The sequence below is a fragment of the Microdochium trichocladiopsis genome (assembly GCF_020744255.1).
Source record: "Microdochium trichocladiopsis strain MPI-CAGE-CH-0230 chromosome Unknown B0I36scaffold_2, whole genome shotgun sequence".
NCBI classification, from domain to species: Eukaryota; Fungi; Ascomycota; class Sordariomycetes; order Xylariales; family Microdochiaceae; genus Microdochium; species Microdochium trichocladiopsis.
The window spans coordinates 2,582,480-2,605,913 of record NW_025763545.1 but is presented as its reverse complement, the minus strand read 5'-3'; the positions used below and the strand labels follow the sequence as shown (position 1 = coordinate 2,605,913).

At 57.5% G+C, this 23,434-nt stretch overlaps 8 protein-coding genes across 8 annotated transcripts; 4 read left to right on the top strand and 4 right to left on the bottom strand.

The window, feature by feature from the left end:
* Positions 1-188: 188 nt before the first annotated feature.
* Positions 189-2,276, bottom strand: B0I36DRAFT_372138 (dimethylaniline monooxygenase; the record flags this gene model as incomplete). Its single annotated transcript, XM_046160083.1, has 5 exons — positions 189-205; positions 246-811; positions 930-1,509; positions 1,588-2,138; positions 2,242-2,276. The coding sequence occupies 5 exons, from the start codon at positions 2,274-2,276 to the stop codon at positions 189-191; spliced, it is 1,749 nt and encodes a 582-aa protein (XP_046016997.1).
* A 932-nt stretch (positions 2,277-3,208) lies between these two features.
* Positions 3,209-5,577, top strand: B0I36DRAFT_314984 (uncharacterized protein). Its single transcript, XM_046152831.1, has one exon. It carries the CDS (start codon positions 3,407-3,409, stop codon positions 5,270-5,272), a length of 1,866 nt encoding a protein of 621 aa, XP_046016996.1. The 5' UTR covers positions 3,209-3,406; the 3' UTR covers positions 5,273-5,577.
* On the bottom strand, positions 5,578-7,347 carry B0I36DRAFT_428420 (TIP41-like family-domain-containing protein). Its single transcript, XM_046162457.1, has 2 exons — positions 6,341-7,347; positions 5,578-6,174 (listed from the first exon to the last, which is right to left on the bottom strand). The coding sequence occupies exons 1-2, from the start codon at positions 7,160-7,162 to the stop codon at positions 6,046-6,048; spliced, it is 951 nt and encodes a 316-aa protein (XP_046016995.1). The 5' UTR covers positions 7,163-7,347; the 3' UTR covers positions 5,578-6,045.
* Positions 7,348-7,444: 97 nt separating this feature from the next.
* B0I36DRAFT_314982 (uncharacterized protein) lies at positions 7,445-8,402 on the top strand. The gene has a single exon (XM_046152830.1). The coding sequence runs from the start codon at positions 7,782-7,784 to the stop codon at positions 8,295-8,297; it is 516 nt and encodes a 171-aa protein (XP_046016994.1). The 5' UTR covers positions 7,445-7,781; the 3' UTR covers positions 8,298-8,402.
* A 3,014-nt stretch (positions 8,403-11,416) lies between these two features.
* B0I36DRAFT_372137 (major facilitator superfamily domain-containing protein) lies at positions 11,417-13,022 on the top strand (the record flags this gene model as incomplete). The annotated part of the gene is made up of 3 exons (XM_046160082.1): positions 11,417-11,906; positions 11,976-12,321; positions 12,401-13,022. 3 exons carry the CDS (start codon positions 11,417-11,419, stop codon positions 13,020-13,022), a joined length of 1,458 nt encoding a protein of 485 aa, XP_046016993.1.
* A 1,091-nt stretch (positions 13,023-14,113) lies between these two features.
* B0I36DRAFT_236190 (pseudouridine synthase) lies at positions 14,114-15,964 on the top strand (the record flags this gene model as incomplete). The annotated part of the gene is made up of 2 exons (XM_046149450.1): positions 14,114-15,618; positions 15,766-15,964. The coding sequence occupies 2 exons, from the start codon at positions 14,114-14,116 to the stop codon at positions 15,962-15,964; spliced, it is 1,704 nt and encodes a 567-aa protein (XP_046016992.1).
* Positions 15,965-16,120: 156 nt separating this feature from the next.
* On the bottom strand, positions 16,121-17,371 carry B0I36DRAFT_72308 (uncharacterized protein). Its single transcript, XM_046163276.1, has 3 exons — positions 17,110-17,371; positions 16,741-16,886; positions 16,121-16,528 (listed from the first exon to the last, which is right to left on the bottom strand). Exons 1-3 carry the CDS (start codon positions 17,144-17,146, stop codon positions 16,277-16,279), a joined length of 435 nt encoding a protein of 144 aa, XP_046016991.1. The 5' UTR covers positions 17,147-17,371; the 3' UTR covers positions 16,121-16,276.
* Positions 17,372-17,870: 499 nt separating this feature from the next.
* On the bottom strand, positions 17,871-22,425 carry B0I36DRAFT_314973 (uncharacterized protein). Its single transcript, XM_046152829.1, has 4 exons — positions 22,052-22,425; positions 21,775-21,967; positions 18,507-21,628; positions 17,871-18,440 (listed from the first exon to the last, which is right to left on the bottom strand). Exons 1-4 carry the CDS (start codon positions 22,095-22,097, stop codon positions 18,172-18,174), a joined length of 3,630 nt encoding a protein of 1,209 aa, XP_046016990.1. The 5' UTR covers positions 22,098-22,425; the 3' UTR covers positions 17,871-18,171.
* Positions 22,426-23,434: the final 1,009 nt, after the last annotated feature.

The following is a 23,434-nucleotide window of genomic DNA, read 5'->3' as shown; positions in this document are numbered from 1 at the left end:
CGGACGGCTTCCAAGGTCCTCGGCGAGGTCTGCACAAATGCATGCAGGCAGGTGCTCAGATCGGGACAAAGTGCCGACACTAGGCTAAGTTCTTGAACTCAGCCTGTCAACTCATCACACCGTCTCGGCCCGTGGCCCAAATCACTTGCCATTTACAGCCGCCATCTTTCCCTCGGCCTTCATCTTCATCATCTCCTTCGCGTCCCTCTCGACAGCCGGCGCGGGTAGCACCACGCCCAAGAGACCGACCTTCTCGAGCACCCACGCGAGCGCGTTGAGCAAGCCATAGAACACCATCGGGATCAGCCCAAAGAACAGGTTTCCCAGGAGGCCGCGGCGGTAAATCGTCTCTGCCAGCTCGCCCTTTGTGATGTCCACGGCGCCCGGGAACGCAAACGGGCCGAGGAGCCGGTAGAACGTGCAGAAGCTCGCGCCGAAGCAGTATATCAGGGTGACGTGCAGGCCGTGCGCGCGCAGCAAGGCCGGGATGCCCGGGGCGCCGCCAAAGTCCCGGCCGAGCTGGGACATGTAGGCGCTGTGGTCGACGCCGTACTGGATCCGCGCCGTGGACTTGGCGAGGAGGTGGTAGTGCGGCGGGCTGGACATGGGCACGGACAAGGGCATGCGGTTTGTGATGAGCGCCGTGTACCACAGGGACTGCTGCTCTGCGATGGGCGGGATCGCGCCGACGCCCGGGCGGACAAACCCGATGAAGGCGATGTCCGGGTGGGACGGGTTGATGATGTTGCGGACCGTGGCGGAAGATGCGGTCGGGTAAGAAGGGTGGAGGAGGCTGAAGGTTTGTTTGTATCTAACGGGCACACAAGGGGAGGAGGTCAGTTTCGAAGTATACTTCTAGCTTTAGATGACATTTGGAGGGAGGAAGGGGTTGTAGTAGAGATGGCTGCGGTCCAAGAAAGTCTACTAACCCTGTGCATAGAACGACACAGTCTGGACGAACAACTTTGTCCTTCATCCGCACCCAGTCCTTCCTGTCAGGTCGCTCTTCGAACATGGCTCGGCCGGAGCCATCGAATCCTGTCGGGAAGGTGCAAGTGTCTACCCAGCGGTCCGACTGGGCGTCCTCGGGCGGATCAATGTACTTGTTGCCCACGAGGTCGAGGAGCCAGTTACTCTGCTTCCAGGGCCGATTGAGATAAGGCATGGCTTTGTTACTCTTGTTGAGGAAGACGTAGGCTCTACCCAACCGGTCGTTGGGTAGTCCGCCGACGTGCTGGTTCATGCCGGCCGTCGAGCCTGCGAGGAACCACAGCACACGCTTGATGACAAAGTCAGACACGAACCACCGCAGGCGGCTGTTGGCTATGGCGCTGTGTACGTAGGCCGTCTCGAAGAGGTTGGTGATGAGCCCGTCGATGGGCAAGCCGCCTTTGAAGGCCTTGCCGAACACCTGGAAGCGGCTCAGCTGCTTTGGGAACGAGAGAAAGCCGGTCCGGAAGCACATTGTCACCGACTTGGCGTCGGCCTTGATGGCCTCGTATGCGATATCTGTGTTTCAGGTCCAGAGAGGTAAGCTCAACTGTACAGGTCAAGCAGGCCCCGTCTTCCAAGGGCACGTGGACATACCCATTGCGGTCTCTCCACAACCAAGAATCAGCACATCGCGGTGTGCCAACTGAGCCCGGCCCTTGTAGCTGGCCGAGTGGAAGATGTCGCCCTTGACGTGCTCGGAGCCTGGGATCGTAGGGACATTGGGTTCAACATGGAGACCGGTGCATATGGCAATGTGGGAGCATCTGTACACGGCTGGCGCCTCTGGCATGTCCTTGTCCTTGTACACGACCTGGTGCTTCCACTTGGAAGCACTGTCGGCACACGGCTCGATGGCCGCAACCCGGCAGCCGAGCCGGATGTGTGGCCACAGCTTGAAGTGGTCGGCATAGGAGCGCAGATACTCGACGTACTGCGGGAGGGTGACGTGGTCGGGGGTGCCCGGGGGAAAGCGGAAGTCGGAGAAGGAGGTGAGCTGCTTGGAGCTCACGAGCTCAGCATTCTCGTAGGCGCGGTACTTGAAGGTGCCGCCAATGTCATCCTCGGCCTCGAACAGGCAAGCCTCGATGGGCTGTTCGGGCGTCGAGTTGTCGAGCAGGGTCTTGAGGGCGACCAGGCCACCAGGGCTGTGTGGTTGTGTCAGCCATGGCCTGTGGATGGATGCAATGCAATGCAATGCCTGAGGGAAGCCAGCAGTTGCTATAAGTCAGGTCAAGTAGTTGCACTCACCCACCACCAATGACGGCAACGCGGATCAGAACCATCTTTTTGAGCGGGAGGCCTTCAGGGACCAAATAAACATGCGCAGCAGTTACAGTGCCAAAAGAAACACGACACCGCTCTTATGCTGAGATGGCTATCTCCAGGCTAGGGAGGCAGGCTTGCAAGCAAGCAGGCGAGCTCGTCCCTGCTCCCGCCAATAGTGCATGTTTGCTGCCGCATTGTCTCGCATCGGAGCGTTGGCCGCCACCACCAGGACCCCCGCGCCAGTGGTGCCGTCATACATACACACAAGCTGCTGCCGAGTGCCTTACAACGGACCCAGGGCCGCGCGGAGTCGTGCCACGCTAGCAACGTGCTTGGAATCCATCCATGCAAAGTGTAAGTACGGACGCTCCGTTAGTCGCCATCAGTTAGTTGGCCGATACTGCGGAATGGGACCGCTGATTCGCCCAGACAAAGCAGTCGACATTACAAGTTGATGTCCCGCTGCCAATATCAGAATAAATATGGGTGCAATGGCTTTGCGGTGTTGCTGTCACCCCACAACCTTCAAGAGAGCCGCAAGTACCATAGCAAGTCCACTCCAGAGGGTGGTGCAACAACCTGCGAAAGATGGACTAGCGCTTCAGTCGGCCGAGGCATGCAGCAACTTGCATCGTGTCTCTCTGGCCGAGCTGCTTGAAGGGCTTCTCATGATGTGCGAGTAGGAGAAGGCTTTAGAGGTGACTCCCGTCATTTGTACCTCACACCTTACGTAGAGTTGCTTCAAGATACTACGCTAACGTACGTTGCCTAAGGCTGCCACGACAGAGAGGCTCGGGCTAGTCCCAAGATGCCTCTAGTGCATCCTTGACCCTGGAGCCCCCCCAGCGGTGGGGCTCAACTTGACCTGGACCCAGAGCCCAAACGCGACAAACGGGTGCTCAAGGCGGCGCGCCTCCAAACAATTGCTGCGACGCGTCGTCCCCACATCACGCCCTCCAGCTCTGGTCAAGCATCCACGGATGCAGGCGTGCCTGTCTACTGTTGACACAACCAAATTCACTCCTCAGACTCGGTCACTACCTCAAGCGCACCCAAAGCGATTCCTATCTGGCGCTCAAGGCCGTCCACGAACAACAATCCAGCCTGGTACGCTGTTGAGCAACTCACTCGCCAGAAATCCCTTGCGATGCCACGTCCCGCTCGTCGGGCAGCGCCCAAACGCGCCGCCGCCGCCGCAGCAGCAGCGCCCGTACCGGCCGCCCAGCCGGCCACTGGGATTGAGACCCAGCCTTCCGCGCCTAGCAGCGACATCTATAATGTCAGTGATCGCGAAAAGGAGGCGGCAAGCCAGAGGCGCAGGTCGGCGCGGATATCGTCCGCACCCACCACAGCACACCTCCCCCAGACCAGAGCCCTCAAGGACTCGCGAAGACGCCGAGACTCAGCCATGGACCGCCTTGAGAACATGACCTCGACCGACAGCATTACCATGATCGAAGCCGCCGTCGCTCTCGACATATCCGACGAGTCTCTTGAGATCAGCCGGCGCGAGGAGGCCGCGACGCCCCTTCAGGGCAGGCTTGCCGATCTCTCGGGCCTCGACCTGGACGATAGCATGTTCAACGACCTCAACACTACCTTCAATACTGTTGCCCCTCCCAGCGCGGGCCCTGCCAGTGGAAGCAGGCTCAAAGACTCATCCACCATTACCGCCAGCCACTTCAAGCGGAGGCCGCGAGCGGGCAGCTTCCTCAGTCGCGATGATGGGCCCATTCGGCCGAGTAGCAGAGCCGGCCCCAACACTCCGGGCCTCAGCTCTACTTTCAACATCGGCAACTTCAGACGCCGTGCACGAGAGCCCAGTATCCTCGGCACAGCACAGAAACCCCGTGCGCGGCAGGCGTCGCGTGACATTGAGTCCGACCTCGACCAAGGCCTCGGAGACGACGACGAAGACTCGGAACCGGAGGCGGAGTCGACGCCATTCAAGCAGACCAAGAGGCAGTCAGGCCAAAATATTGCGAACGAGGGATCGCCCGAGCCCAAGCAGTCTCGTAAGAGAAAGTCCACGGAAGGACATGTACCGCGTCCACGATCCTCACCCTCAATCACACGAGATCAGACTGCCGACCACTCAGACTCGGAGCTTGACGGCGAGCAACCATCGCTGCCACCCATGCCGCGGACAGGCCGGGCTAGGCAGGGTACACCAGACCGGCCAAGCACACCTGGTGTGCCTTCTACACCTGTCATGGACGAGAAGCTCATGGCTCCACCACTAAGCACTGACTCCTCGGAAGGAGAAGACAACGCTTGGCCTCCTGTTCAGGCCCTAGCCAAAGGTCGCACAAGACGACGTGCACTCAGAAGGACTCCCACACGAGATGACAGCCTTTCTGACATGTCCTCCCCCCCTTCCTTGACGCATTCGCCCAACTATGCCGAGGGTTCTTCGCCCGTCCCCACGAGACAGCAGTCTGGGCGGATAGCGAAGCGCAAGGCACCGCCAACCGCTGCGCGGCAAGAAACACGCATGCCGACCACGGCCGCACTCACAGGCCTCCTTCCTCGGCGGCGTCAGCGGCACGCCAGAGCAGCGGACTCTGACGACGAGCACGTGGATATCTCTGGACTTGGTGACGACGATGACGAGCTTACCCACCTCGACGTTCGCACTCGCCGACGTCCTGCACGAGGAGCAGCTGCGCGGAACCAACTCAGTGCTGCCACAGCGTCAAATAAGGGCAACGCCGGCAGCAAGCAGAACAGCACCACAGTTGCGACTCGCAAGTCCACGAGGACATATGGACGGTTGTCCGACAAGGAGAACGATGGGGAGGAGAATGAAGTCGCCGCGGACGGAGAAGAGCCAGGCGAGGGCGAGGACGCGGACGCGGCAGAAGAGGTTGCCGTCAGCGAGGACAGCCAGATGATGGTTGAGAGGATGGGCGAGGAACTCAAGCAGGCAGCCCGCAAGTTCGAAGAGGTGGACAAGTGGTCGCTCGAGTTCGAGGAGGTAGTACCAACCAGCTCTCCTCGGGGCGCGAGGTGATTACACAACTTTCAAACCCCCAAGAATTCCCGGGGGTGGGTTAGCTCATAGGGTCAGAGACAAGAGACCGAAGCAAAGTGCTTTGAATAGGAGGGAGCGGGGTTATTGCAGACGGCACATCATCGGAGGCCAAGTGAGGGCCTGCTTGTCGATGAAATCGTTATGAGCACTTTTTTTCACAGGTCGCCATGCTTGACCTTTGTCCAATGACAAGTCTTGTTGCATTCCGGGAAATCTCTTTTTCTCCAGCCTAGCATATTCAAATGAATGACTTTACGCATCGATGTTTTGCGATATTCTTGAATCAACATTGCGCATGGGTTGTGTGTTGGTTCAATGGTGAGACGCCTTTTCTTCCCTCATTTTCGCTGAGTTGCTGGGTTTGAAGACATGAATTCCAAGCTGGCAGTGTCAATCACGACGATATAAGAGAAAAGGGGCAGCTGAGCTTGAAAATCCCTTTTGATGAAGAAAAAACGCCATCGCTATGCAGGTATCTACTTTTGTGTGTGGATGCAGAGCGTCCCCCGTTGAATAGAAGGAAGCGGGTTGTGCTGCTTCCTCGCTCTCTTCCCGTGTCTACATGATATGCTTTCCCTTCTCTTTCTGTCGAGCCCCTCCGCTGTAAATGCCAAACCTACGAAAAGGGAGGGAAAGGGGAAACTGAACATTAGAGATCTCGTTATGTCCAAATAGCCCGAGTCCTTCACTGGGATCGCAAGGACCAAACAGGCTCTATTGCGGCCCGGCACGGGATGATTAGGGCCCATGGCTCAAGGCTTTGCTTTCAAGCACACTGCCTCGCGGACCTCATGGACCTTGGGGATCAGCTCTGCGATCTGGTTCGCGTCCCGGAGGGCGACGGTGAGATCATCTGGTCTGAGACCAGTCATGAGGAGGGCCTACATAATTTCCCCCCACGAGGCGCACGTTAGCTTTGATCTCCCCCAGATCGGCAAGTTTTGGTCACACCAGGAGTGCATTATATATATATATATATGCCTGCCGACGGCGGCGGCGGATGGTGGAGGAAAAGAGCAGACGGGGGGCGAAGCGCATAGGACTCACCCTTTTGGCATCGGCGAACGGCGCCTCGCGCTCCGTGTACTCGCGGATGACCACCTCGTCGGCGAAGTCGACGTACACGCGGGTGTCGCGGACCCGGACGAGGACGTTGTCGAGCCGCATGAACAGGCGCGCGAGGAGCAGCATGCGCGCGGCGTGGACGCGGAGCTTGACAGAGTACATGCTGATGCCGTTGTCGTCGAGCTCCGACTCGTACAGGACGACCTCGTCGAAGAAGAGGATCGGGTCGCGCCGCTTGAGGAGCTCGATTGGTATCGGCGGGGCGTTGGCCGTGGAGAAGGAGAAGGAGCTCGGCTCTGTGGGGTTGGTCGTTGAGGACGACTGGCCATCGTCGGCGTTGCCGTTGTCGTTATTCGTAGTGGTGCCCGTTGTGGTGCTCGGGGTTGTCGAAGGCGAGACAGTCCCCCGGTAGGCAGTCGTGTAGCTCCAGTCGTACGGCTTGACGACCTCCTTGATGCCCGCGCTCGTCTGCTCCCTGCTCGCGCTCCAGCTGCGCGCGTACGCCACCTGGAGCATGTTCTTGTCCGTCTTGTCGACGAGGTCGAGCGCATCATGGGCGTTGAACTCGATCCTCCACGCGCTCGGCTCGTGGGTGATGGCCACGAGGTTGTCCCCAAAGATCATCTCGGGTACTGGGATCCCCAGCGACTTCTCGAGGTGCTCAATCGGCCCCGCCTTCGAGATTGGCAGTTTCCGCGTTGAGACTGTGAACGCGCCCTGCCGGTGCGATGTCGTCGCCTGGTCGAGGTGGTCTGGCGAAGGGAAGGGCTCGTTGGGCGAGCTGATGTGTGCCGTCGACGCCATGTTGGTCTAACTAACCGTCGGTGATAGAGAGCAGATCGCGCGCGGCGTGGCAGTAGCAAGCGGGTCTGTCTAGGGGAACCTTTGAATTGCTCGATACTATAGCCTTGTGTCTACCACAATTCAGACTTCAGACACGAGGAAAGGAAGCCTTGGAGCTCTGAATGCTTGTGGAGACGTTGGGGCTCATGCGGAGGATGGTGGGGGCTCCTCTGAGGAAACTGCCCCGCCTGCAAACCTCCGATAGCTACAGCACCACGAGAGTTCTCTAGTTTCATCATCAACAGCAACAAATGCAGGAACCATCATTTGCAGCGGGTACAAGTGAGAACTTGTTCTCCTCGAGATAATTCCCTTCGATGGATCCCAGCCCCAAATTCAAGACCAAGCACAACAGAAGTGCCGCCAAGCAGACCTCATGGTTACATCTGGTGGCTGGTGTCAACACTGCTCTCCGGAGGAATCGTATCTACCTACCTCACCCTCGGCGACGGCTCTGCTTGCGTCCTCCATTGATAAACCATTCTAACCTGCTTGTTCATGCCTGCCCGCCATCATATTTTAGTCATTCGCTGAGTCAGATGCCGCTCAGCAATGCAATATGTACAGATAGAGAAGCAACATGATAGCTCGGGTCCTCCTCTGTCGCCGGGGCATGCATTTCGCTTCCAGCACCCTTCTGAGCACCGCAGAACATGAGACCATGCCCGATGTCGCACGATTTTCCGTATATATATACCATGCAGCACGAAAAGCAATAAAGCTCCGCCCAGGCTGTTTGAGCCCAGATCCGCGAAGCAAGGAGACCATGTCTCGATGGGCGGATAGCAGGGAATTGTGCATCCGGGCTCGGCCTCTCCCGAGATATTCTTGGGACCAACAACGGTCTGGACCCCTGGTTCTGGCGGTGTGCTTTGCTTTTGCAAACATTCCGGGACGATTGGAAAAGAAAATTCTACGGGCGCCCTTCAGTCGCGCACGGTTTCTGCGCACAAGGAAGTGGCACGAGTCCGGCTGCCCGGCTCCCAAGCCCATGGACCAATTGATACACAATGCAGGGTGTGCACGTGGACGACTATCTCCAGCGACTGATGAGGCTCAGGCTGGTCATGGTACCAGCAAACATTATCATGGGTGAGGTGCAGAATCCGAAAGCTTCCCCGGCAGCGCGAGTGGCTCGGACAGGGGAACGACAAGGTTTCCGTCCCTGGCCTGCATCGCATCCAATAATGATAGGAAGCATGAATTGTTTGCTTAATGGGGGTCCGCGTCATGCGGGTTCTGGCTGCTCGTTCCCGGAACCGCTCCCGAGTGCAGCGTGGTTGTAAGTGCATCTTCCATATTGGACCAATGTTGCGATTAATTACTGTTTTGACAACAGAGGATGCGGGTCGTATGTTGGCAGGTCAGGTCGGATATCCCGAGGAATCAACACATCAGTCTGTAGCAGGCAGACAGTTAAGGGTGTGCTCCTCGGACAGATGAATTCCCCGGGGCGTGCCTGCCGTGAGATGGTGTCACTCCCTGCCATATCCCGACCCTGTGAGTCTCCAAGTATCAGACATCAAGCGTGACATGAATCTATGCTGCCAGTAGTCAGAGCTTACGAGGAAATTCCTGAGTGCCCCGGAGTGTCAAGTCGTGGAACAACCATGTTTCCTTGGCGTCAGCCGCAAACACCCAGGTCTACTGTGAACGGAGCTGTGGAGCGCCCGGATGTACGATCGGGTCACGATGTCACCAGCAGGGTGTCGCCAGCAGGATGTCGCCAGCAGGGTTCCGCCAGCAAAGATGTCGCTAGCGAGAAGTTGCTAGCAACGATGCGTCTTCTCCAAGTACGCCACAACCCCATCTGTCTTGGCCAATCTGGGAAGTATGTCCGCGCTGGCGCGTGCTGGGGAGATCTGGGGATGGTGTGAACTAGGCTGCAAGGATCGTAGGCCAACACAACGGCTGATCCAGAGAAGCTTGTGGCCTATGCAGCGCAGCCCACACAGGCTAGGAAACGAGCTTCCGGCAACGACAGACCACGGAATCATGCAACATGGCGCTCTTGTTGAGGTCAGCCAAGCCCGTACTAGGCCATCTTGTGCGGTCACGCCGCGGCGGACTGCACTGATGGGTGCATCGAACTCGTTGACACGCGGACGGCCCTGCGAGGTCCCGAGGTTCGCCTGATCAGACTTTGCGGGGTAGAGACATTGATTCACGTTAGTGGCAAGCCCGCCGGCCGACTGTGCTGCGTCTTGGCGACTCAGGCCCCGGGTGTGTTGTGTTGTGTTGATGCAGATGTGCGTGCGTGCAGAGTCGCGAGACGATCCGGCAGGGACCCGAGACGAGTCTAGAATCTCTGGGATGTGCATGGGCGCTTCCCTTGCCCGGAAAGCTTCGGACGATATTGCTTTTTCCAAAGCACGGCCGATTTCCAAATGACTCCTGCGTGTTACGAGGGTCGATGGCCGGGATAATGTCTGGCATGTGCTTCTCCTGGTCGCCGGCTTGAACAGCTGGCCAAGTCTGCATGCAGAGATCGTTGTCAATGCCCTTGTTGACCGGTGCGACGTGCTTGCCGTTGTGCTCATTTGCGGGCCGTCTTGGCCTTGCACGCAGCAAGGGCACAGCATCCGAGTCGCCGGGTAGCTAACTAGGGATGCTGGCCTGGGGAGACTGTGCCGGCCGCACGCGTGCCAAGCATACACGGAATGGACTGGACAGACCACATGGCTGGAGTCGAAGCTTGCAAGCTACCATCTGCTTGGCACACGAGGCAGACCGTCACCAGGTGCGTTGACGTGAAGATGCAGTGGCGACCCCAGAGCTTTGGGAGTTTGGTCGAGAGCGTAATTAGTGTAATCTCGTGCCTGGAGACGGAGGGACTGGGCCTGCACAAGGGAAGGCGCGGAGGCTGTGCGGGGGCGGGGAAATCGAGGTGCGGGAGGCCCCGCCCCCAGCCCAGCCCAGTCCAGCCCAGCGAGCAGGGCCTCTCTGTGCCTCGAGGCACAGCTCAATCCTAATAGAGTTGAGATAACTCAATGCTAAATGCCAACTAGGTAATTACTGAGATGGCTGCAGCGATTCACCAGCGCGGAATGGTTCCTCACGTGCACTAAGTGAAATGTTACCGAGGCGCAGCAGACAAGCGCCCACCACCAACTGCCGGCCGGACTACCATAGTAGGAGGAGGAGGAGGAGAAATTCGTCCTGCGGGGGCTGGGCGTCACATTGTCCTCACATCAGTGGGCTCAAAGGCGGCATGGGAGAGACTGGACCTGGATGGGGACCGACGGGGCTGCCGGATGGAGAGAAGAGTTTACCCCGGGTTTTCATCTCCACTTCCCCTCCCCAAGACCCTCTTTCCCGCTCCACTCCTCCACACACTTCACACACGCCAGGCCAGCAATAGGCCCAGGAGCCTACGATCCATCGACAGGCATGCCCCACGATGTCATGGCGGTGGGCAGTCGAGGGCAGTCTTCCAGCCGCCAGTGCCGGGTGACTTTTCAGACAGGGTCCAGCACCAACAGCACAAAAGCATTTCCAGCACAAAAAGTCACCGCGTCAGCACCAGCCACAGCATCGAGACATCTCATGGCGGCGCCAGCAAACTGCGCGTTCGCCAAGGTCGCCACTCTCAGGTTTGCTTGCGATAGGATCAGAGAACCCAGTCCGACAGGCGAGCGCCAGACATCTGTAGGCGAGTCTCCACCGAAGCTGGGCACGGTCTTGGCACTCCTGGCTCGAAACCTTGCATTTCCCAACGTGCCATCCTAGATGGCGCCAGTCCTTGTCTCCACGAGCCACCAGGCCAACAGGCGCCCCCCCTTGCTCGGTTTCCCTCCGTCCACCCTTACCGAGTCCTGCAGTCTCCTCCGATACGTCCAATGTTGCGAGAGCGGCACCTTGGAACACCTCGTCTGGAGGTGGCGGGCTCTTTCTGCCCCATCAGGCATGGGCTCGAAGTCCCACGGACCCCAGTCCGGCCTTGGTTCTACCTGCCCAAAGTGCTGATGGCTGGTCTTGGCTGCTCGCCGAAGATTCCTGGCCGTCATCAGTATAAGACATCGCTGATCTGCTCCATTTCATGCGGTCAGGGATTCTCTTCATCTCGCCAGCAAGCAGCAAGGTCCTGGTGTCACGGCTCTTGTCTTTCACCTCACAACTGTCTTGTCCTTGAAGTTCTTGAGCCACACCCAACCTCGTCTGCAACCATTCTTCTCAGTATCAAGTCTCTGTCTGTTCAGAGGTCCTTCATCCACCATGTCCGACACTGAGAAAGGTGACGCCAAGGTTGGCCACCTGAGCAATGCTCCCAGCCAGAGTGACCAGTTTGAGGATGAGTATACCGAGGTTGAGCGCAAGAGCCTGATTCGGCGCATCGATCGTCGTCTTGTCACCACTGCCGGTGCCCTCTACTGCATCTCCCTCATCGACAGGACCAACGTCTCGGCCGCCGCTCTCGCGGGCATGAACGTTGAGCTCGACCTCAACGTCGAGAACCGCTACTCCATCATCACCTTGATCTTCTTCGTCTCCTACATCATCTTCCAGCCACCATCGACAATCATCATCCGCAAGCTCGGTCCTCGCTTGCATCTGTCCATCATTATCCTCCTCTGGGGTGCCGTCATGATCGGCATGGGCTTTGCTCCCAACTTCAGCGCCATGGCGGCTCTGCGCTTCGTCCTGGGTATACTCGAGGCTGGATTTTTCCCCAGTGTCGTATACCTGATGTCCACATGGTACACCCGTAAGTCACACCCTAAACCGCAGCAAACAACTTTGCAGACATGGCAAATATTAACCACATCTTCTTCAGGGTACGAAATCGGCAAGCGCTACTCGTTCTTTTATGTCATCGGTTGCGTTGCATCTGCTTTTGGTGGCATTCTGGCGTTTGGCCTGATGCAGCTGAACGGACGCGCCAGATTGACTGGCTGGCGGTGGATCTTCATTATTGAGGGTATCCTCACTTGTGCTCTGGGTGTTGCCGCCTACTGGCTGCTCGTTGACTTCCCCGACTCGCCCCGCAAGACATATGGCTTCCTGACGGAAAAGGAGCGCGCCTACGTTGTCCGCCGTGTCAACGCTGATCGTGGTGATGCTCAAACGCCCAAGTTCCAGCTTGGCCTCTTCCTCAGAGCTGGCAAGGACCTCAAGATCTGGTAAGTGAAGAAAGAAAACCCCTTCACATCTCACCTTTTTGGGGAAGGGCCAGCATCAACTGACAACTTGAACCTCCAGGGGCTTTGCTATGTGCTTCTGTGCTACCACCACCATCTCCTATGCGCTGGCCTACTTCCTTCCTCTTATCCTGAACACGAGCTTGGGATTCGATGTTGGGCAGTCCCAGTGCCTCGTCGCTCCCCCCTACGTCTTTGCCGGTTTTGTCATGATGCTCACTGGCTGGGCCGGTGACAAGTACAAGGTCCGCGGCCCCCTCATCATCTGCAACATGGTGCTCGGCCTCATTGGGCTCCCCATCATGGGCTGGCACCCAGACCCCAAGGTGCGGTACTTTGGCGTCTTCCTCGTCACTGCCGCTGCCAACTCGAACGTCCCCGCCGTCATGTCGTGGCAGGCCAACAACATCCGCGGCCAGTGGAAGCGCGCGTTCTGCAGTGCCACGCTCGTCGGCTTTGGAGGCATTGGCGGCATCGCAGGCAGTCTCGTCTTCCGCGCCCAGGACGCCAAGACGGGCTACAAGCCGGGCCTCTACGCTTGCATCACGGCCTGCCTGATCAACATTGTCATTGTCTGCATCACGGACGGCTACTTCATCGTGCAGAACAAGAAGGCCGACCGTGGCGAGAAGGAGCTCGAGATGGAGGACGGTCTGCCTCCAAACTTCCGGTATACTTTGTAAGCAATGGCTCCTGCGGCGGAGTAAGCTTGTACTGTGCTTCTGGCTGCGAGGGAGGCCACTCTATGATTTCGAGACGACGATTGCATTATCGGGTTGCGTGGGGATGGTTCCCCGCGGGTATAATTTATATATATTCATAGGCCTCACGAGGCATAAATGAGGAGTCCTTCAACAACGCCTTGAGAAATTCTATGCGCTTTGTGCGACGATAGCGGAGAGGAATCCAACCGCCGGTTTAAACAAGGCCGTAGAACTTGACCCGAAGCACAGTGTCACGCAAAATCACAACGCAAAGGACGAGAAAGTCGACCCGTAGACATCGATTCTGTAGGTGGTGGGGCGCGGGGAGAAGCGCAAGGTCTCCACCCTTGACAGAGAGTCCGTCCTGAGCCGCTTTGCGCCGGCAGTCGCAAACTGTTATCGATAGAGCCCCAACTTTTTTGTCCTGGAGGTATGAACTGGATCGAGGCGACACACCACTCCCTCCAACACCCTAGCCATTTTCCCGTCTGCCACTTTGCGACAAGGCAGGACGACGACAACAACTCCAACATTGGCCAGAACATGCCAATGCCAATCCGTCTTCTTCTTGCGACGAGGACGACAACCACAGCGACAAGATGGCAGACAATCAATCGGCTGCCCCTCCCAATGGTGGCGGCGGCGAGGGTGGCTCCGCGCGCTCTTTCAACGGCCGCGGGCGAGGCGGCGGCGGTGGGCGTGGAGGCGGTCGCGGAGGGGCCAACGACCGGAAACGCAAGTTCAACAACAACAACGACAGGGGTAAGGGATGGGGTGGTGGTCGCGGCGGCGGCAGGAACAAAGGTCGCCGGGACGGGGAAGGTCAAGAGGATCAGGGGTATGTTTGTTCTTTTTGCTGTTCTTCATCTGTGGTTGTTTTCTCTTGGTCATGGGGGCCCTTGGAGGCAACACCCTCCGAGTCACGAGGATCTTGTCTCTGTTCTGGCCCTCTCTCCATGCCAAATGATTTTTCAGTACACATGTCCCAGACACAGAAACCAATGCCGGGCTAACTAGGATTCCGGAGTAAAAGAGGAGAAGCGCCGGTAGACCGACGGACGCGGACACAGATGTGGCAGCAGAAGCGGCGCAAGGTCGACGAGGACGGCAACAGCGTGCCCCTGCCGGCGACGGGCCCGGACGGCGAGCAGAGCTACATGCGGATCCAGTTCAGCGAGGCCGAGATCGCGGCCGAGGAGCGGCGGCCGAAGCGCAAGGTCGCGGTGCTGATTGGGTACGCGGGCACGGGCTACCACGGCCTGCAGATCAACCACAAGGAGAAGACGATCGAGGGCGACATCTTTGCGGCGTTTGTGGCGGCCAAGGCCATCGCCAAGACTAACGCCGACGACCCGCGCAAGTCGAGCTTCGTGCGGTGCGCGCGCACGGACAAGGGCGTCCACGCCGCCGGCAACATGGTCTCGCTCAAGCTCATCATCGAGGACCCGGACGTCGTGCAGAAGATCAACGACAACCTGCCCCCTCAGATCCGCGTCTGGGGCATCACCAGGACCAACAACGCCTTCAGCTCGTACCAGTCGTGCGACTCGCGCTGGTACGAGTACCTCATGCCCAGCTACTGCCTGCTGCCGCCGCACATCCACAGCTTTCTGGGCAAAAAGGTTGCGCAGTACGCAAAGGATAATGGGTACGAAGGGGAGCTCGCCAAGCGGCTCGAGGATGTGCAGGGCTTCTGGGAGGAGGTGGAGAAGAACGACATTCAGCCCATCATGGATAGCCTGGAGGAGTCGGTGCGTGAGGCGGTTCTGGCCAAGCTGCATGCTGTAAGGGAAGGCCTCGTCGGCGACGATGGAATCACGGACGACAAGGCTGCCAAAAAGAAGCCTGCCGAGACGCAGGAGAGTGAACCTCAAGCCACAGAGGAGGCTGCCCCGACTGCCCCGACTGAGGAACTCACAGAGAGCACACCGGCAACGACGACAGCACCAACAGAAGATGCCCCTGCGGCCGCTGAAGAGGCCACTACCGCGGAAGCTGCCAAGGATGTCAAGCCTGTCAACCCCGTCGAGCAGGCGCTGAAGCGGATAAGCGCCGCCTACATTGCCGCGAAGCGACGGTACCGCGTGACACCGGGCCGCCTGGCGCAGCTGCAGGAGGCGCTGGACCAGTACGTCGGGACGCGAAACTACCACAACTACACGGTGCAGAAGAGCCATGGCGACCCGTCGGCGAAGCGGCTGATCAAGTCGTTCCAGCTGAACAAGGAGCCCGTGCAGATCAACGACACGCAGTGGCTCAGCCTCAAGGTGCACGGCCAGTCGTTCATGATGCACCAGATCCGCAAGATGGTCGGCATGGCGGTCCTCGTCACCCGCTGCGGCACCCCGCTGGGCCGCATCGAGGAGAGCTACGGGCCCACGCGCATCAGCATCCCCAAGGCGCCCGGGCTCGGGCTGCTGCTCGAGCGGCCCGTGTTTGACAGCTACAACGCCCGCGCAAAGGACATGTACAATCTCGAGCCGCTGGATTTTGGCAACTATGAGAAGGAGATCCAGAAGTTCAAGGAGGAGCAGATCTACCAGCGCATATTCGAGCTCGAGGAGCAGCAGAATTCGTAAGTTCTTCATTTCCCCCGTCTTTTTCTTTCCTTTTTTTCTCTTTCTTCTTCCGCGCGTCTTCGCTGGACTTGTATAACCCGCGACCATGCTCCGAAGCACGGCCTTTGTCAAAACCAGCTTACTGATTATTTCTGCCAACGCAGATTCCATACGTTCTTCCATCAGGTCGACAACTTCAAGTCCGACTACTTCCTGTGGGTCACCGCCGGTGGCCTAGAGGCCGCCCAGCACCGACCGGGCATGAAGGGCCGTGACCCGGCCGCGTTCACTGGCGATGATGACGAGGGTGAGGATGACGATGCTGCCGCCGCCGCCAAGGGCGGCGAGGGCAACGAAGGGTAGATGTTGGATACATGTACAACTACACCGCACTTTTTGCACCGCGATGCCTCAATAGAATAAGGAAGAGCTAGACTTCCTTGCTCATAGTATAGAAATGCGCAGCTCTATATGCTCTTTCCGACCGGGCGTACAAAGCTTCAGCAAGAGGCAAATACATTTCGTACTCGGAACGACAGTGATCAATGTTTGTTCGAGTACTTGTGACCGGGCACCCCCCGCTTTCTTCGCATGAACACATGCAACGAACCTCAAGGCCCCGTCCACGGTCTCCCTCCTCCTTCAAGCCAGGTACCACTTACGACCACCCAGCAGTTATGACGAGCCCTGCCCGCCGCCGCCGCCAGCACCATCGCCAGCAGCAGTCCCCGCCGCCGATTCTCCCTGCCGCCGTAACCGACCCTCGCGCTGCGCCATGGCCTGGTTGAAGAGGTCCGCCACGAGCTCGGCCTTGCGGTCGAGCTCCGCCTCCCGCGCGTCATCCTCGCCGGTCCTCCTGAGCGGGCCCTTGATCCAGAGCGCCTTGATCTCGCGGTTCAGGGTGAGGAGGTTTTGTATCTCGGTGATCTGTTGTCGGTCTGTGTGTCAGTTAAAGATTTCTGCCAGGGAGAAGAAAGCACAGGTGGTCACGGGCTTGGGCACCTGCGAAAAGAGAGAAAGAGAGGTCAAGCCCAGCTGATAGTGTCATGAGATGAGGGCAATGTGATGGTTGCACCAGGACAAGAACCCAAAAAGAGAAAGAGTATAAAAAAAAAGGGAAACATGTCAGCACCACTCACAAGAGCCTGCGTCTCCGTCTCCATCGTCATGCTGTTGAGCGCGGCCGTCTCGATGATGGCGCCGTCACGTGGCAGGGGCTCCGTAGCCGCCATGACCATGTTGCGGAACCGCGTCAGGATCTGGGCGATCATGCGGTTATGCCGGTCTTTTCGTTTGTGGGTCGTGTCAGTCTTTTTGAGCTAATCTTGTATATCCTCGGAAGGCAACAACATGCTTGTAGTCTTTCATCTCGGGCATCCTCGACGAACAAATGTAAGGCCGAATGATGCCGAAGACGAAGCCATGACCAAACCAGGCCTAATAATGCTGCCCCTCCCCCCCAAGGAACTGAGACTATGACAAGCACAAATTTCAAAGGAAAAACTGACCAAGAATACTGTTCTGCTCTTTCCGTCGGTTGTCCATTTTGTCGTTTTGACGGGTTTCCTCACCTGATCCCCGAAACCCCTGCCGTGGTTTTTTGAGAGCAACCGTACTGTACCGCGGACGTCTGGGAACCTGCAACCTTTTCAAATCCTAAATCACCACTTCGGAGCTTTTGCTCGGTGTTCGGGTAGTGGCTGCGCCTGTCCTCCCATCCAAACGTAGAATCCGGGGGAGGGAAGGGAGGGTTGGCGCGAAAGAACACGTCCAGACGTGACCGTTCGCAGGGATCAAGCGGCTGCGACTTTCAGGGCGCGCTGATACCGTGCCACTGCGTCCTTGACGTCTCGCGAGATGCTGCGAATGAGCAGTGTTGAAGAGCCGTCTGTCTCGGGGCCAGAGATGACTGTGTTGATGTTGGTGTCCAGGTTGCTCGAGGTGAGGGATGATGAGACACGCCTGGCGTGATCTCGAGATGAATCGAAGACGGAAGTCAAGAAGGGGCGGTCTTCCTATAAGGTGGTGGTATGGCAGGTGATCCAAGACGCAGCTGACTTGCAAGGAAGACGTTCGTTTGTTTTTGCGTGTGGTTTTCCAGTGTGGTTGTTTGAGCTGCAAAGGACCTCCTGGCTCTGGACTCATCCACCCAATGTCACTTGCTCAGCGAGTCGCTCACTTCATTGTGGAGCCTTTGTGGTGCAAGCTCGTGCATGATTGGCTGGCCGCAATCACTCTTGGACTACAGCCGCATCCAGAGTCGAAATACTTCTTGAACTCGACCTGATGATGTATTTATATAGATGATGGAGGGTATCAAGCATAAGACCTTCTCCCCCAATGGTGTGGTGACGCCGAGGCTAATGTTTATGCTTCTTTCCTTCTCTCCTTTTCCGCGACCCGCCAGCCTCAGAAGTTCTCCACGCATGATTGTCTCCCGCGCTTCAGTGCCATGCAATCGTCGATTCTGGGGCCTTGCCATGCGATGCTCTACCAGAAAACCCTTTTAGATTCGCTTCCGCCATCATACAATAAACTTCGACATCTCCTCGTGCTACCAAGCTAAACCCTCATAGGTCGACCTGACACCAAGGATGCTGCAGGACCTGCTCAATGTCGTACCGCTGCGTGACATCCCGATTCAGCATGCAGCGGATCAGATTGATACTCTCCTCGCTGACCACAAAGGGGACCCGCAGGTCGCGGTCCATTATCTCGTCAATGCTGTAGAACGGGTTCTCCTTGTAGATGATGGTGTACAGCAGGATGCCGAGGGCCCACACATCTTGTTCCTTGCCGCCGTACGGGTTGCCGGCCAGGACTTCGGGTGCTGCGTAATCTGCGAGGAGCAAGTCAGCATGAGACTTCGTCGTTGGGCGATCAATAGACATCGAAGAAAACTCACCAATGGTGCCAACAAAGACGTCGAAAGGTCCACTCTTGATGTACGCAGCACTTCCAAAGTCAATGAGTTTGATGTGGCCCTCTCCGTCGAGGATGACGTTCTCATCCTTGATGTCCCGATGCACAACCTTGACCTTGATGTGCAGGTGATAGATTGCCTTGGCGACCTGGACAAAAATGCTTCTGCATTCGTCCTCGCCCATATTCGTGCGCAATTCGATATAGTCGAAAAGATCCATGCCAGGCAGCCCGTGTGGCGCCATTTCAATATAATAGTTTGTCTCATCTTCGAAAAAGTCTTCCATGTCCACGATATTGGGATGTCTAAACCCATCTCGTCTCAGATAGTCCAGTACGTGGATTTCGAGCGGTATGGTGCCGAGTCGCCGATCCCGTGTCCATGTGTCAACGAGAATGCGCCGCTTCGTCACATATTTCAAAACAACCTTCTTGCCGCCGTCATGCTTGTATCGCGCAAGCTTGACTTGACCATACGCACCCTGGCCCATATCTTCCAAGATTACAAAGTCGTCGATGGTCTTTTTCTTGGGAGCTGGCGTGGCCGGTGTGCTGACTTCTTCAACGTCCTTCTCATCCTGCACTTGATCGGATGATTTCGAGGCACCAGTCAGCTTAGCCGCAGCATTCTTTGCAACATCTTTGAGTTGCTGTTTGAGCACTGTAGCAGCTGTAGGATGTGGCTCCTTCTTGCTGTCATCAGTATCCGAATTAATGTCTTGAGGAGTGCTGACCGTAGTCTGCCCCGGAGAAGGTTGGTGTAATGGTGTGGCAGCTCCGGACATGTGTGGGGACCCTGGGGTGAACTCGGACCTCGTGGCGTGTATATGCCTCGAGTACGTAATCCAGAGGGCATAAACAAGCTCAGCCTCGGCAGAGGAGATTGCTTCTTCGTTGCTGTTGGCCGTCGTCAAATGCATATCAATGGAGGCCGTCGCATGCTGCTTTTCGCTTTTGACAACTCGCATCTGCACATCCACCTTCAGGTCAGCACCATCTCGATGTCTAGCGATCAATCCATCTGGGTTCAAAATGGTAGTCGCTGCATCAGGCCGGCCTTGCTGAAGAGCGACCAACGCTGATGCTTTCCGAAAGTTGTGCTCAGGAATGACAAGACCATCCTCAAGATTGACTCCGTCGTGTTCCGTGAGTAGTTGCAGAATGTCGGCAAAGTCTGGCAGCAGGCTCTCGACGGATAATCCTTCTGGCTTTTCGTAGCCGAACAATGCCCCAGAGAATGCTGCATTCGAGCTCTTGATTTTGTGGTCGCGCGGGTCGACGACAATTATGCCGGCGATGTGGGGAAAGCTGGACACCCGAAGTTCTGGCTTCCCTCTTGTCTGCGTCAAGGTCGCCGGGATGCTAACCTTCCGACTGGTGCGGCAGGTGTAGTATCTCCTCTTCGCGATCTGGGCATAGTCGAGGGCGCCGGTTTTCGGATCGATGCCTTGCCGCGGTATTCGGGGAATGAGCTTGCCAATGTCCATTCCCGGCTGCATATTTTCATCGCCCCAGATGCACCCGGTCTCACCAGTAATGTCTGTGACGAAGCCATCGTCATCTATCTTGACGTACACCACATGCTCGTGGATCTCCTCGACGACCCAAATGAGGCCACCGCGCTTTTCTTTCACCCAGAGACTGGCGGACCCGGTCGCACCATTGCGTTTTTGTATTGGCACGACATCGCCACAAAGGAGCACGCCCCTCGATTTCGAGCGATCGCGTAGTTTAGGAGGATCTGGATCCCCACTGTGAACGGTCTGCGGACGTCGCCCAGGAATTTTCGCCTTCTGTGATCTACTGTTAGGCTTGCTCAGCAGCTGTGCCGTAATCCCACCCCGGCCACCCAGGAAGGCTGATCCGGAAGAAGGACCGGGGCTGGGACTGGGGCTAACGGATGAGGCCTTAACGGGGGACTGAACCTTAGCATCTTCCGAGCCGGTTCTAACCAGCTTTCTCTCCAGCCAGTCTCTCCTCTCCTCCTGGACCACTTCGAGGATGCCCATCTTGCGGACTTCGGCTTTCGTTACGCCAAAGACAAGGCAGGCCAAGTCGTTGGCAGCCAAGATGGTCCACGGAGGCTTCGCTTCAGTCGTGAATATGGCTTGTGCAGCGGGGGTCCATCGTGAGGAATGCCCGTGTACTGCGGAAGGCCCGAGGGGGCCTGGGATACTGAACGACGATGCCATGGCTTGTGGTGCGAGCATGGGCGACCCTAAAGGATCCGCGTAATTCGACTGTACTGAGCCAGCTTGAAAAGGCTGCGCCATGGTGTCCACCAACTTCTGCTGTATCGAGGCTGCACGTACGTCCGTAGTGGTTCTCCGCATACTCGGCCGCCGGGAAACCGGGGGCGAAGTCTGCGCAGTCGTACCACTCTCGTTCGTCGTTGTCCTGGATGAATCTTCAGACTCGTTTTCTTTAAGTACCGAGAGTCCCTTGTCTTTGGGTGTTTCTTCTCGGTGCTGTTTGATGACCAAAGCAGGCGCCCTCCTACTGATTGGTGATTCTGGTTCGGTCTCGTAATGATCTGGACTGGCACTTCGTGGCCCAAACTGTGTCTCAAAGGGATTCTCCCCGGACACAATGGCAGGGCCAGTCAACGGGCCAGGAGCGAGGGCTGTGTCCAGGTGTGGAAGGTTGACAGCACCGACGAGCTGGGCTCTCGCAAGGAGATCAAGCATGTTTTGTGTCTCATAGTCTCCAGTAACCCTTGCTTGTGCGCTGGCCATCGCAGCGTTAGACGAGACCAGCCAGCCCATACGATCTTTCATGAACTCGATTGAACGCTTCAGGACATTTTGCCGGTTGTGCATGAAGTCGTCGGACTGGTGAGCGAACGAGAACGAATGGAGGGATTCGGATGGAAACCTTGTCAGGTCTTCTCCAAAAGTCGGCGACGTGGGTCCTGGTGATACCGGGCCTTGGCTAGCATGTGAGAGCATAGCAGAGAGCGACGCGGACCGGGTGATGCTCAGCGAAGGGCTTCGGGATGAGGCAGCAGTCGAAGGGACGGTGGGCGGACGCAAGGGTGCTTGCTGGCGGATCCGGCGCAGGCCGGAAGGGCCGAGTCCATGGTCATGCTCGGTTATGACTGGCGATCTTGATTGATGAGAATCTCTGCATTAGTTCGAGCACGCCTGGCTTACAACACTTGTCCGTAACGAGCAGCAGGATGGGGGGGAATGGGGGAGCAGCCAGGGAGGGGCAATGGCTGCTGCAGAGACATCCTGGCTTGCGTAACACACCTAAGAGAGTCATAATCCAGTAGAGCTGCACCGGCGTCTATCGAGTGACGTGATCTCGAATATAGGGGTTCGTCCTCGGAGACGGCTGCGAGATTGCCTGTGCTTCTGTTTTTGGGGAGCTGGAGGCCGACAGAAAGCTGCTTGTTGCGGCCGCGGCCTCTTGGAGGTTCCTCGTCTTGACTGACATCGGCGCCTACGAAAAGTGTGGATGGTAGCGGGTCAGCATTCCGGCTTAATAGTGCTGGCATGGAGGGTTCCAATGGCTGTAAGAACTGACCGTGGTCCTGCTGTTGGTCTGCTTCACCAGCATGAAAATGTTTCATAGTTGATGCAGTGACGAGACAGTGGCCCTACGGCGCGCGAGGTCGCCGAGGGCAAATATAACACTGGCGATCTGGGCGAGGCTGGAATGGGAGGAGAGCCGAAGAGCAGAACGTCGCAGTAAAGGACAGTCGTGGTGTTTGAGCGAGCCAGACTGGGAGCGTCCGGTGATGGTGGCGGCGGCGGTCTATAGTGATTGGTAGGGCAGAAGTTGTCGACAAAACCTGGCGGGACAGGCGCGTAGGCGGGCTTGAGAGAAGGACAACCTCTGAGCGGTCAGGGTTGGGTTGAAGCAGGCGGCAAGGGCACCTGTGCAGACAGCAAAGGCGAGGACGGAGGAGACGGTTTGGGTTTTTGGTAGAAGCGACAATAACCACGGACGGGTAGCTGCTGGTCGAGGCGCCGCCGCCGACGGGGATGCGTGGCGGGAGGCGGGCGGGCGAGCCACTCCTCTTCAAAGCTCTAAGATCGGGCGGGGTGGGCGCATCAACCACCACCACGTTTCCGTCAACCCGAGGGCAACGTGCAACCTACGTATGAAGCGACGACCGCCCACGTACGGAGTACAATGCGAATAATCCGACGCGAAAAGACCAACCATGCTTACTTGGGAACTCGTATGCCTCATCAAGAACTGGCTGCAACTTGCCCGGGACTGGTCCCTCAGGTGGGCTGCGTTGCGTGCGAATACCTCTGCTCCACTTCAACAGAGAGGGCTTGCTCGCTGGAATGCGGGACAGCCAGCCCTGGGGCAACGTGGTCAGGCTTGCTTTCAGGGATGTCTGGGGCCGTGGCCTAGGATGTGATCGAATTCGCCAGGATTTGCCCGTCGCCGCCATTCGCCGTGCCGTAACCCCACGCCTTCAAGGTTCAAGCCCCCAGCAGCGGACCACTGCAAGGTAATCTACGGTCGCGGTCACAGTCGAGAAAAAACCATATCAGGGGACTTCAATGTTGCTTTCGCATCTCCGCTGGGTACCGAACATCGGAAGTCTGGCCACGCTAGGCGCACATCATATCGTCGGCCCAGTCCTCGTCGTCGTCTGGAACACACAAGAATCTCGCCTGACCCTGGCGACCTCCCCTGGCTGGTAGCACCTCGTGAGGAGTCACCCGTTGCCCAAAGAATGCCATCAGATATCCCGCCTGGGCGTACAGACAAAGCGTCGTCAGCGTGGCCCTGCTGATTTTCTGTCCTGTGACTGCAAAAGGGTGGAGTACTATTCCACACCAGTACTTTGTTGATCTGAGAGTGGTAGGATAATCGCAGTTCCCTACCAGTTGCAGTCCAGCTCCTACCACACCCAGCCACAAAGCACAATGCCCCCCAATGAATCAG